The sequence below is a fragment of the Balaenoptera borealis genome, assembly GCF_965194805.1.
Source record: "Balaenoptera borealis genome assembly, chromosome: 9".
In the NCBI taxonomy this organism is placed as follows: Eukaryota; Metazoa; Chordata; class Mammalia; order Artiodactyla; family Balaenopteridae; genus Balaenoptera; species Balaenoptera borealis.
In genome coordinates this window covers 116,273,306-116,287,019 of record NC_138873.1, presented here as the reverse complement: position 1 = coordinate 116,287,019, position 13,714 = coordinate 116,273,306, and the positions used below count along the sequence as shown (strand labels likewise).

The window sequence follows — 13,714 nt, the reverse complement described above, 5'->3', positions numbered from 1 at the left end:
GCTCCCAGACAGTCTACCTGAAAAAACTTCCATAGCCTCTATAGGGCAAAGATACACAGAGATGTAGAAAGTCATAAAGAGGTGAAAATAAAGGGAAGGGGTTAACTTTATTTCACATCACGTTCTTTTTTATTCATTGAATACATTCCTCTACTCAAAAGGCTCTGAAGACTTTTGCTTTTATGGTGATAGAGTGAAGATGTCTCTGCCTCCTTCCTCTTGAGAGGTCTATGAAACAACAAGGATTAAAAAAAAAACCAGCAACAACTCCACTTTTAAAATAAACTTAGGAGATGTCAACAGCCCTGAACCATGTATGCAGGAAGTGGGTAGAGAAATGGAGAGGGAAGTCAAGAGCAGAGGTTGGTCAAACCTCAGTGTCTGCAGAGGCAGCATCGACAAGAAATAAGCTGCATTATTACGTAAGAATAAAGGTTATTATTTTTGTGGAATTTTTTTACATCATGATCTCATACCAGGGAAAGTATATGGTAACCAAGAGTGTATCCCATTCATGATTACAGAGTCTAGAAAATGTCCTTTTGTGCCTGCAGACCAAAATAAGACAAAAGATGAAAATGTGTGTAAACTGTACGGTTCAAAATAAAGCTATGAGTCGAACAGTGCTAGAAAACTTAAAACAAAAATCCATCGGTTCTCTGTCCCTCAGACTTTGCGGCTGTGAAAACGCCTTTATTCTGGTCTTACAGCTGAATGGTAGTTTGGGTGGGTATAGAGTTTTAGGAGTGCTTTAGAAACAGTGACAGATATCCTGGGAAGTAAGATAGATATTATCGTCCTTTGCTAAAGGTGAGAACATTGAGATATAAAGAGATAAGTGACTTTCCAAAGGTGTCAAGCCAACATAAAGTAGTACTAGAACTCAAATCTGTGTCCAGTGCCAGGTTCGGTTTTCTCTTCATGACATGGAAAAACGCTGGGCACAATCTTTATGGCTTTATGTTTCAGTATCTCATTCTCCCTCATGTTCTTGGAGAACTGTTTCCTTTCTAGCCTCCAAAAGCACTGTTATCCCTTTTCTCCACCCTAACGACCACCCAGTTATTTATTTCACCTTGAGCACCTCTGCCCTGTAGCCCCTTCCCCTTCTCCTGGCCATCCTTAAAGAACTGCAGCTCCGGTCTCAAGATAAACACTGACTCACATACTTAAAGCTACGGCAGAAAGCAAATCCTAACTACTCATTAGAGAGACATTTCTCAATTTTTTTTTTCTTAACCTAAGAAGTGAGAAGGAAAACAATTAGTCGAAAGTGCCTTCATCTTCTCAATGCCATGTACAGCAGGAAGGCATCTGATGTATTTTAGTTGTTCATAATGATCCATCTGGCTCATGATCATAAAAAAGTGAAACTCCGGTTTATCATCAGCCATGAGCAGTTTTTTACACTATAGAGAGATAAAGATGCAAGAATAATTACCTCGGGGCTTCCCCGGTGGCGCAGTGGTTGAGAATCTGCCTGACAATGCAGGGCACGTGGGTTCGAGCCCTGGTCTGGGAAGATCCCACATGCCGCGGAGCAACTGGGCCCGTGAGCCACAACTACTGAGCCTGCGCGTCTGGAGCCTGTGCTCCGCAACAAGAGAGGCCGCGATAATGAGAGGCCTGCGCACCGCGATGAAGAGTGGCCCCCGCTTGCCGCAACTAGAGAAAAGCCCTCGCACAGAAACGAAGACCCAACACAGCCAAAAATAAATAAATAAATTAATTAATTAATTTTTTTTAAAAAAGAATAATTACCTCTTCCCCTCTGCCCCCCCAAATGTATTAATAAAAGAATACGTTTTAAAATGTAGAACACAGTAAACACACACATACGCCGCTTCCCTTCCCACCCCCTTTTCCCAAAGCAAACAGGAAGACATAGTCTGTGACCTTGGACTCAAACGCCCTCTCGAATTCACCCTCTGTTAGCCCTGTGGAACTGACCAGGTACTAGGTAAGGAGGTTAGTCTGCGTTGAAAAAAACCCAACTGCACTCCAGTTGACTCTGTTTTGAATCAGGCAAGGAAATGATGCGATAACAATCATTTGACACTTACTCCACAGTACCGGTCACCGTTAAATATCTGAGGCGGCAGAGGGTTGCCCTGAGCAGGCTTCTTCTCCGGGGGAATGTTCTTGTACATCCACTGCCTCTGCTCTTCTGACATCGTGATGTCCACCTCCTCAAACTCTATCTTGTTGGCTTCCAGAAATCTAACCACATCCTGCTGCTTCTTCTTTATCTGCAGAGAGAAGACAAACACATAAGGAGAAATGCTCCTCCAAAACCAAGTGGAAATATTTCCAATTTGAACTAGATTTGACAGCTCATTGCCAGAGGCCGCTGAGCCAAAAAAAAAAGAGGTGATTTTTGCAGACGGCACGCACTGCCCACTCCCTGGTGATCCAGCAGACGTCTCAGCAAGTGCTGACACAGTGATTTCTCCAAGGATTCTGGGGCACAACTCCGACGGTCTGGGAGGGACAGACGAGGTCTGAGGTGGGAGATGCACTTCGTTCTCAGGGGGGCCAGAACTACCCACTCCCACCCCCCCAGAAGTTGACATTTACAGTCACGAAAGCCCTCTCTGTCCCCAACCAATTGCAAACCACAGAGAGCCCATCGAGATGTCCACACTTCATGGATTCCTGGGAGCGGTGATATTTTTATTCCCCTCACCAGCCTCTTTCAGAAGATATTCCACAGCTGTAGCCACTGTCATGAAAGCATCCTTTCATCCACTCCCAAGAGTAAAATGTTCTCCACTTCCAAGGTGAGAGTAAACAACAAGCACCATCCTACTCTGAACTCTCTTTCTTAACCCTTCTTGTTCCCCTGACGTTTCATGTTTCCTCCTCCAGTCACTAGGGGTCAGGTATGCTCTTAAAGAGCTGCAAACACATGTGCAGGTTTTCCAAATGTTACCAATCTTCTTAACTGAAGGTACGTATTAACTCATTGAGATGCGGTGACAGTATTCAGTATCTTAACCACAGCATGTAAAACATGAGAAAACAAGTGTGCTTTTTCTAAACGATCCTGGGAAACCCGCATAAAAAACAAACCTAAGCGGTGAAGTAAATGTTATAATGGCCAAAGAAAAGAATCATTTTGAGAAGTGAAGCAGCTAGAAAGACCTCTGGACAAAGAAAATAAAATGCTGAAGAACAAACTTTCACAGACTGATTGCCCCAGCCAATCCCCTCCACCCCACCCTAATCCAACTCCCCCCCAAAAGCCTCAGTGACATGCGTCTCTGATCACTGGGTTCAAGTCTATGAATGACTAATGACGAGATGGCATAGTTAGTATGGACAGAAATAAAAGGCTGGCAAGAAAGGACATCTTTTAAGCTCAATAATATTATAAAAGGAGAGAATTACTGTATGGTTGTAAATCCAAGTTGAAAATGACATTATCTCCATTTCTTGAATTAAGCCATTTCTCATGTCTGAAAAAGTTAACTTTTTCTCCTCACTCATAGAATTTCAGAATATATATATTATTTTGTAACTTCGGTGTGCAAAAAAGTATCATCCATCCTACTTAATTTCCCCTTACAACTCGACCAGGTAGAGTTTGTCGACCCTGAGGTTGAAAGCGTTCACCTATTTTGATCCAAGTCTTAGAGTGTGTTCTTATCAAGACAATCATGTCACTGTCCTAAAATCCTTCTTTAGTGGGTCCCCACTGGCCTTTGTAAAGCAAACAAAAAGTTACCTACAATCCTACTATCCAGACAGCCACTGCCAAAATTTAAATAGAGGAAAGGGTCTGGATTGAATATCCATATTTGGAGCTCTACATACCCAGCACATTTCAATTGTTCAGGAGCATGATCAAAAATGAGACTTATCCATAGTCAAACCTTGGTTTTCCATATATGATGTACAGAAATATCCACCACGACCCCAAAATGCGGGTACTTAAAGGCTCAATATGAGGATAAATCAAGACACGTACACAGCTTCTCTACTCCCCCCACCTCCTGGCCCTAAACACATAGGGACACACATACACACACACACACACACACACACACACACAGGGTATTTATTGCTGGACTATAATCCCCTACAGCTCACCTGGTCTTTCCTTTCACACGATCACACCTGGTAAAAAACTGCACCTTGCCCCTTTCACTGAACAATAAATATATCATGAGCACTGCCCTCTGTCATTAAAAATTTTTCAGAAGCATGAATTTTAATATCTTCCTGGCAATTCCATCATGTAGATGTACAGTTAACTATTACTCTATTGTTGAATACTTAGCATGCTTGTAGGTTTCACCACTAGAAATAACATCACGCAGTGAACATTTTCATGTATCTCTGATGGTATCGCTCAAGACTACTTCAGGACAAAGCCCTGTGAATGAAACCCAGGCGAAAGGGCAGAGACATTTCTCAGACTCCTGAAGGACTCAGGGTAAAACTATCTCTCATCAAGGCCACCTCAATTTACATTACTGTTAGCAATGTCTCAGAGTGTCCAAGTCTCAACACCCCTCCTCCTTATAGCCAATATTTGAAAGTTACATCGTAGAATATTAAAATTCAAATGACGTAAGGTGATGGATGTTAACTAAACTAATTGTGGTAATCAATTCACAATATATACATACATCAAATCATTATGCTGTACACCTTAAACTTATACAAGTGTTGTATGTCGATATCTTAATAAAACTGGGAAAAAATGGTCGCTGTTTTAAGAGAAAAATTCAAATGCATCATTATACCCTATCAAGGCTCAGGAAGCAAAGGACAGTTCCTCACCAACACTGGTGATGGCTGATGATAGCGTGAGGAGCGAAATGTAAGTAATTATATCTGTATTTTAAGAGGAAAGCAGGAGAGGCACGACCAGCTTCGTGTTTCAAAGAGATCACTTTAATACTATGCAGCTTAAGAAGAAAAAAGGAGAAATTCCGTAAGTACTGTTAACACTGCTATGAAAAGGTCTCCAAGACGTATACATGGGGGAAAAAAAGAGCAGAACTGTAATATAGACTAGGCACATTAAAAAAAAAAAAAAATGGAGAAAAATAGAAACACTTCTGTATTTACTTGTATTTTCATTTTTTAGAAAAATGCTTGAAGGTTTATATAAGAAACTAACAAAAGCGGTTGCCTCGGGGGTGGGTGGGAACTGGGGGATGGGGACAAAGTGAGAGCAAGAGTTTTCACTCTGTGTGTGTAAACCTTTTGGAAAAGTGTGAATGTGTCAACATTCAAAAGATTAAAGAGAAGAAATTTAAGAGAGAAAGAAAGCCTCCCATAGAAAACAACCTGGAGGGGGGCAGTAGTCCATGGCCGCAGAGACCAGGGGCATTTCGTATAAATCAGCAGGACATGAAGCTGGACTTGGAGCGTTTTGTTACTTGCTGGCCTCCCTGACTGCTTACACTTAGAAGAAAGGCCAGATGATTAAAAAGAAAAGAAAAAAAAAAAGAGCTACAAATCCTTGTTCCCCCCACTTATTTACTGGGTGAGTTTGAGCAAGCTACTTAATCTCTCTATGCCTCAGTCTTTCCATCTTTAAAATGGGAATAATAGTGTTACCTGCTTCATTGGATTATTGTGAGGGTTATAGATAAATTATGTGTAGCTTACAATATTTATTGCCTGGCACATAACAGTGCTGTATAATGTCTTAATTATTATTGCTGAATTTGTTATTTGACATCACATTAAAAAAAAAATCTTTCAGAATGCAGTGTCAGGGGAACGTTCACTTTTTTGAGACAAGGTGAATCAAATTCTCATATTTTGCTTTGCTTTTGTTGAAGTCTAGATATAAATTTAGCACATGTTCAAAATTTTTAAAAATTAAAAAAAAAAAAAAAAAGAGCTAAGGCCACAGAAAATTAATACGATAGCAGGTCACCCAAATAAACAAAGGGGAGAAACTGTACTCCAGAGAAGGAAGTTTCAAGGGGATGTTTGTGACATTAGCCTCAGAAAGGAAGATGAGTCATGGCAGCAAGGCTGTTTTGAGATTTCCCAGGTGAACGCGGCTGGAACTGTGGAAGCCCAGGGATGTGCGTCAGGGACAGACCAGCGCAGGAGGTGGGACTGGGAGAAGCCGGGGTCGTAGGTAACGGAAGGGCTTCCCTCGTGGCAAGAGGAAGCCGTCAAGGGCACTGCACACAGGCTGGCATAAACCCAGGGTTCAGATAACAATAACATATACCGTCACTTCCTTGACACAAAGAGTTTTATTTACGTTTCAACCGTTCTGAAACAAAACGCACCTTGCAATCAATATCAAAAGAAGTTTGGGGAGAGAAATTTGTGGAAGAGAAGTAAATTGTGGGGCGACAGTCAAGGCCTTCACCCATGTCAATTTAGCCATGGGTGACGGCACCTGTAACTCATGTGACTGTTTTTTTTTTTCTTCAGACACACTTAGAAGCCATGGCAGATAACGCTATTTATCCTGCAGCCCATCTCCCTTTCTTTCTTAATAACCGAAGCCTGATTTTGTTTTAGAAAGCAATGTGCTCAGCTACAAAACCTTGTTGACCCAACTCCTCTGCAGCTAGGGGTGATCACAGAACACAGTGCTGGCCAGTGAGACGTGAGGCAGCTGCTCCTTGGGAAGGCTCCACCTAATGAATGAAAAGACGAAGCCCATTTTGCACTTGGTCACTCTTCTCTCCCTTCTCTCTTGCAGAAATGCACCCGTGGTGCCCGGAGGTGCAGAAAGCATTTGGCAATTGTGAAAACCAACACCATATGCAAGAATGGCGGCGGTCAAGCAGGATGACAGGAACCTGGGTTCTTGATGACATCTTACAGCTGCCACACGAGTCTTGTGCAGCCCACTCTAAACCTTCTGTGTTAGACAAACAGACCCCTAATTAGTTAAGCCACTTTTTAGCAACTTTTCTAGAGCTTGCAACCCAATGCAATGCTACTTGGAAAACTCTTAATTGCGACATAAAATGCCTTCGGCAATACTTTAGTATGATGGATTGAAAATAAAAGCTATTATTGCACAGCAGAGCCTAGAAATAAAAGCTGTAAGACATACATTTCATATAAGTGAAATGAGGATCTGTCACTGGATAAACAGATGAATTTTCATTCTTTTCTTTGTGAAGCAACAGCAAAGTTGTTGGACCTAAAACAGGCAGATATCTGCAAAAGCATGAGTTGCATTCCACCTTATCTTTCCAACGTACACCATTACACGTCATCCAAAGCAATTAAGGGGAATGGACACTGTTAAATCTCTTGGGCTCTATCGCAGGGAGGCCCACAGGCCAATTCTAGCCCACTAACTGTGTTTTTATGGCCCACAGCCAAATATAGTCTTTATCTTTTTAAATGGTTGGGGGGAAAAAAAAATCAAAAGAATAGCAGTATTTCATGACATATAAAAATTCTATGAGATACAAATTTCAGTGTCCATAAGTAAAGTTGCATTGGAAGACAACTACATCCTTTCATTTACATATTCTCCCTGGATGCTTTCGTCCCAGAGAAATTAGCATAATTGAGCCATTGTAACAGAGGCTGTACCGTTCCCAAAGCCTAAAGTATTTAACAGCTGCCCTTTTCAGAAAAAGTTTGCCAACTCCACGCTAGATCACAGATCTTCATTTCCGGCTCAAAGCTCACTTTCTCAGTGAGGCCTTCCCTGCCTATGTGATTTTACACTTTTACCAGCCTCTCTCCCCCAAAACTCCCTATTCCCTTTCAATGCTTTATTTTACCATAGCACTTAGCGTCTGACATACTGTCGTTTTACACATTTGTTTGTCCACCTCGTCCTACTAGAACATAAATTCCACAAGGGCAGGGGATTTTTGTCTGCTGTTCTGTTCACTGCTGGATCCCTCGGGTCTAGAACGGTATCTGGCACGGTACAGACACTCAGTAAACGGTTGTTAATGAACAGCCAGGATTTTCACAAGTACGAGGACTAGTGTCACAGCAGTGCAGATTCTTCCATCATGAGGATGAGATACCTCAAGTACCACCCCCTTGGAGAGCCCTCTCTTGCCACCTGAGCTGAAGTTTTATTAGTTAAATTTATTACAATTTTATTTATCTGTTTACTTGTTTTTATGCTCACCTCTTGCTCCAGAATGTCAGCTCCGTAAGCACGGGGCCTGGCGTACAGGAGGCTCTCAGAAAATATTAACTGAGTGGATGATTCAAGAATTATTACCCCAGTGCTGAACATCAAAGTTTTCCAGGTGATATTCGAGAGGTCAAACTAAATTGATAATTTAATTTAGGAACAAATGTAAAACTGAAGCTTAGGCAAACAGGAAAGTAGATCAAACACCAATATTTCTCAGTGAATACTAAAGCTGTATGAATTTAAAAAGGAGTGTGTCTACGATGTTACATGAAACAGTAAACACACTAAATAATTCAGAAGAATCTTTGGACCCCAAATGTGAAAAAGGCTTCCCTTCTAAAATTGACACTGACATTGAAGTAGGAAGTTGGATGTGATTCTATGTGTAAATAAATGCTATTGTCAGTTAATTTTTAAAACTGCAAGTGCATAATGTAGTATTTTGTTTTGCCCAAGTGTTTTTTTATGAGATTGTTGATATATTTGCAAATTGATAACTGAAAATCAAGCAAATATGTTGGTACTTCCCCGACCCTGCTTCCAACTGCTACCATAGAATTCTATCACCCCCTACCACTTTCCCCCCGATATTTCCAGGAGCTCTGAAGTGAGCTCCCCACATGTGCTCCGAAGCAGCCTTCTCGGCCACTGCATTGGTAAGTGCTATAGTCTGAATATGTCACCCCAAAACCCCTATGTTGAAACCTACCCCCCAAGGTGATGGCATCAGAAGGTGAGGTTAATGGGAGGTAATTAAGTGATGAGGGTGGAGTGTTCTTATGAAAGAGGCCCAGGAGCTCTCTTGCTCCCGTCCACAATGTGAGGACACAGCCGAAAGACTGCAGTCTGCTACCCAGAATTGGGGTTTCCCCAGCACCCAACCATGCTGGCACCCTGACCTTGGACTTCCAGCCTCCAGAACTGTGAGAAATCCCTGTTGTTTCTGAGTCACCCAGCCTGTGGTATTTTCTTACAGCAGCCCAAATAGACTAAGACAATAAAACTTAACCCTTTCAACTCCGGGGCCCTGCAGGACGCAGAGCTGCTGAAGACCCAAGCCCTGACGCACCGGCCCCGGTGATAAGCTGTCTGGGCTCGTGCTGCTGAATCTGCTGATGTAGGATGAACACTCAGTGACCCATGCGAATCTTAGTGAAGACGCTGGTAGCTTTCACTGGCAACCTCCTGACTCCAGCAATCCCTAGGGACTGGATCAGAGGCCAGGCTAACTAAATTCTACTGCACTTGACTTACACTTACCCCCTATTCTCAGGCACTGAGTGCAAGTAAACCTGCACTTCTCCACTCTCTCTTCGCGTAGGATTAGTTCTTACCCAGAAGGCTGCCAGTTAACTTATGTAATTAAGCAGCCCCTGCCAGATTCTTCCAGACGCTTCCACACGTGTCTAATCATGTTTGAATTCCGGGGTGAACACAGCGGAGGCTGTACCCTGGGACCTTGGGAGTCACTAGTAAATAAAGACATTATCAATTTGAATAAGATAGGGCTTGTTTTTTTTTCTAACTGAGATTTAATGTGAGCAATTGTGGGAAAGCAAGTGTAAAGACAAAGCACAAAAAAAAAGAATGAAATAATGCCATTTGCAGCAACATGGATGGATCTAGAGATTATCATACTAAGTGAAGTAAGTCAAACAGAGACAAATATCTTATGATATCATTTATATGTGGAATCTAAAGAAAATGATACAAATGAACTTATGTGTATACAAAACAGAAAGAGACTCAGACATAGAAAACTTATGGTTGCCAAAGGGGAAAGGAAAAGGTGGCGGGGAGGGATAAATTATGAAGTAACATATACATACATCTATATATAAAATACATAAACAGCAAGGACCTACTGTACAGCACAGGGAACTCTACTCAATATTTTGTAATAACCTATATGGGAAAAGAATCTGAAAAAGAATACATACATATTATATATATAATACATACATATATACACACACACACACACACACACATATGTATATCTTGAGTCACTTTGCTGTACACCTGAAATTAACACAACATTGTAAATCAACTATACTTCAATTAAAAAAAAAAAAAAAAAAGACAAAGCACAGATAGCAGACAACAAGAAAAACTGGAAACAAAGAGAAGTATGTATTTTAGAGTTAGACTGTCCTGGTTTTAACCCTGGCCCTGTCAGTCGAGTAGCCTTGGAGATATTACTAAGCTTCTCTTTTGGCCTTAGTTTCCAAATCTGTGAAATGGACCCAGGATCTTTTTTCACAGGTTTATTGGGAGGATTAAATAAGAAAAGAGCTAAACAGTAATAGGCACTGCTCAATTGTTTCATTCATTCAAGCATGTTAACTTTTCTTTCTTTGCCCTAGATGTGGCCTTCTGCAAAAAATATAAAGTAACTTCATAGAGCTTTCAAAGGCTTTAGGTATTGGATGTAACACTTCTTCATTTCACCTTTCACACTTCAAATACACAGTTTTCTTTCTTCTGACTTGAGGCAGATGTAAGGCTGATTAGGGCCTTTTATGTCTGTCACAAGGAAAAAGTCAAAGGCAGTCAGAGGAAAGAGGACAGAGAGGACAGATTTTCTTATAACTTGATAAGACTTACAGAGGAGGGGCTAGACTAGACCTGGAGGGGTAGGGGGCCCGAAGACAACTCCTCCTTCCAAATAAAAAGGGAAGAAAGGTCTGATGATCTTTTCTGGGGCAAAGACACAGGAACTTCCAAGCAATTGAGTAGGGTACCTCGAAGATCTATCGTTCCATGGCAAATTCTTTAACTAATACCACACTGTTGGACTCACTAGGCATTATATTCTCATAAAGAGGATGCAAATGGCAGGCGATAGACTAGTTACCCCAAGCTATTCACTACCTCTCCTGTGAAGACTAGACAGTGAAAGCCCTGTGTTCCCAGCCACTCTTGCAGCTGGGAAGTCACTGACCCAGAGCCCACTGCTAAGCTGGGGGCCAAAGTCCAATGGGTGGAGCTTCTGCACGAGGCTCTGCTCTCCTGCTGAAGCTAATGGATCAATACCAGGGCCCTCTGTCCCTGCCCTTCCTCCCTCTTCCTGCTTGGAACCTTGGTGTGAGTGCTGGAGGTGCAGGGGCCGCATTTCCACTACGAGGCAACAAGCATCAGGAAAAGGCCAAGAGGATCCCAGAAATACAGGCCCTGAACAAATCAGTCTCCAGACTTACCTGGAGAGACCAAAACACCTCTGTTCATTTAAGTTCACGTTACTCAGGTTCTCTCTTACCTGCAAACGGATACACCCCTCCCCTAAAACACCCACCGATATGTTTCCTTGCTGGGGAGCAGGACGGGGTGTAGAAGAAACCCCAACAAGCCACGGGCTCACTGGCAACATTCAAATGCTGTTTAACTCAACATGAGATTACACGTAAAGCGCTGTGCCTCTGGTGTCTATTTCAGTCTGTCTTACTAGAAAGCAAATACCAGGCTACCAAGCCGAAGATAACAATGAGAGAGGCTGTCTTGCAAGAGATTGAAACTTGAGTTTTAGGGAATCAGAGTGTCAGAAAGAGGAACTGTGAACTACAGGGCAATTTTTGAAAGAATCATTATTATACGTTGTAAATTAAAGCAATACAATTTCAATGATGGAAAAGATTGTGCTTTTTTGTCTGTGTATCATTAGCACAGTCACTGGTACTTACTAGGCCCTCCATGTGTTTGTATTAAACAAATAAACATTATTGAGCTTGAATAAATACTTTCAACATATTTTCTTTTTAATCAGTAAATACTCTGGATCCTGTTTTCTTAACCAACTTGCATTGGCTTCTTTTTTCCATGTTTATAATGTTAAGTCGTCTTTTCAATTAAAAAATAATAATAATATCATCCTGAAGTAATTATTTTTTATATTACCTTCCAAGGATTCAACATTCAGAAACAGACTTTATATGGTTGCCATAATAACATACACATTTTGGGTAGAATGTTTTGGTTGTATTACAAATATTTTCTGCTTTTATAATCTTCATAGTTATCTTATTGCATGCATGGATTCTATTAAGTATTTAACTCTAATGTTTAGAACATTATGCAACCATTGGAAATTTAAGTATATTCTAGATATATTTTTCTTTTATAAAAAAAGAAGGCTGGGGCTTCCCTGGTGGCGCAGTGGTTGAGAGTCTGCCTGCCAATGCAGGGGACACGGGTTCGAGGCCTGGTCTGGGAAGATCCCACATGCCGCGGAGCAGCTGGGCCCGTGAGCCACAACTACTGAGCCTGCGCGTCTGGAGCCTGTGCTCCACAACAAGAGAGGCCGCGATAGTGAGAGGCCCGCGCACCGCGATGAAGAGTGGCCCCCGCTTGCCACAACTAGAGAGAGCCCTCGCACAGAAACGAAGACCCAACACAGCCATAAATTAATTAATTAATTAAAAAAAAAAAAAAGTGGGACTCCTGATATTCATCCCACTTAAAAAAAAAAAAAAAAGGCGGCTGTTCCAAACGGGCTGACATTTTTCATGATGACAAATGATATCAATAGTAAGCTACCTAACAGATAATAAAACACACAGAGATGCTCACACACACCCCCTCTTCTTTCTTGATTTGTCCCTTCAAAGTAAAGATGATACTTTATCAGTTAACTATTTCACAAAGTGGATTTTAGGAAATGTTTGATATTATTGTTTTGTTACTGAAAACAATGCTTGTTGTCTATAAAAGCTGTCACTACGAAAACCTAGAAACAGTATTTTCTAATCTACTAAAAGTCTTTCAAATGAAAAATTTCAGTGAGTTTTTTTAATGTAAAAATCTAACGTCTTTCAATTCGTTTTCAGGAACAACTAATTGACATCAGGTAAGAGAGTAGGATTTTAACTACAAAATTGTCACCACTTTCGTGTTACTGATGAATGAATGGGACCAGAAAAATGATTATCCCTGTCCTTTAATTCTAATGATGCTATCCTCCATTTGCATATCCTTTATAATCTGCTTTCTCTTGACACTAACACTTTGAAGACATCACATGCTTCCACATCTTCAACTGTCACCTCTATGGAGACATATCTAAAATTTGCATTTCAAAATTGGCCTCCTTCACAAGGGCCAATCCACAGTGCCAAAGCCTTTCTGGAAATGTATGCTTAAACGTCCCACCATCACCTCAAACTCCACTGCTAAAACAAAACAACAAAACCAGGTTTTGACAAGGTTTTGTTGTCATAAGATCAACCTACCAATCTACCTCCTTCTCCTAACGTCCCTGTTTCTGTTAACAATACATCACTGTGTTGATGGTTCATCATGACCACAGACCAGCCTGTGAGTCCAACACTTAACACTGTTCCAAAAATAACCTACCTAAAGGAAAGCCTTCACACACACACACACACACACACACACACACACACACACACACTCTCCCTCTCTCCCCCACTCTGTTTCAGACGAAGAGCCTCTCCTATCTCAGTCTGGTAGCACTAGAACAGGAATGGTGTAGAGAAGGTACTGGAATTGTGACTTTGATGTCCTCGAGGGGCCCTGGTTCATCTGTGACTTCTTCCATGACAGTTAGAACATCTGATGATGATGTCAAGGGCAGTGGCCTGACCCCCATAG

General features: G+C 41.5%; 1 protein-coding gene across 3 annotated transcripts in view; it reads right to left on the bottom strand.

The window, feature by feature from the left end:
- The window catches only part of SH3BGRL2 (SH3 domain binding glutamate rich protein like 2), an 84,289-nt gene that overhangs the window by 49,047 nt on the left and 21,528 nt on the right, over positions 1–13,714 (bottom strand). For all 3 annotated transcript variants that reach the window (XM_082405127.1, XM_082405129.1, XM_082405128.1), the window contains exon 2: positions 2,064–2,249. In XM_082405127.1, coding sequence (XP_082261253.1) covers positions 2,064–2,249 — 186 coding nt within the window. The remainder of the gene's footprint in view (positions 1–2,063; positions 2,250–13,714) is intronic.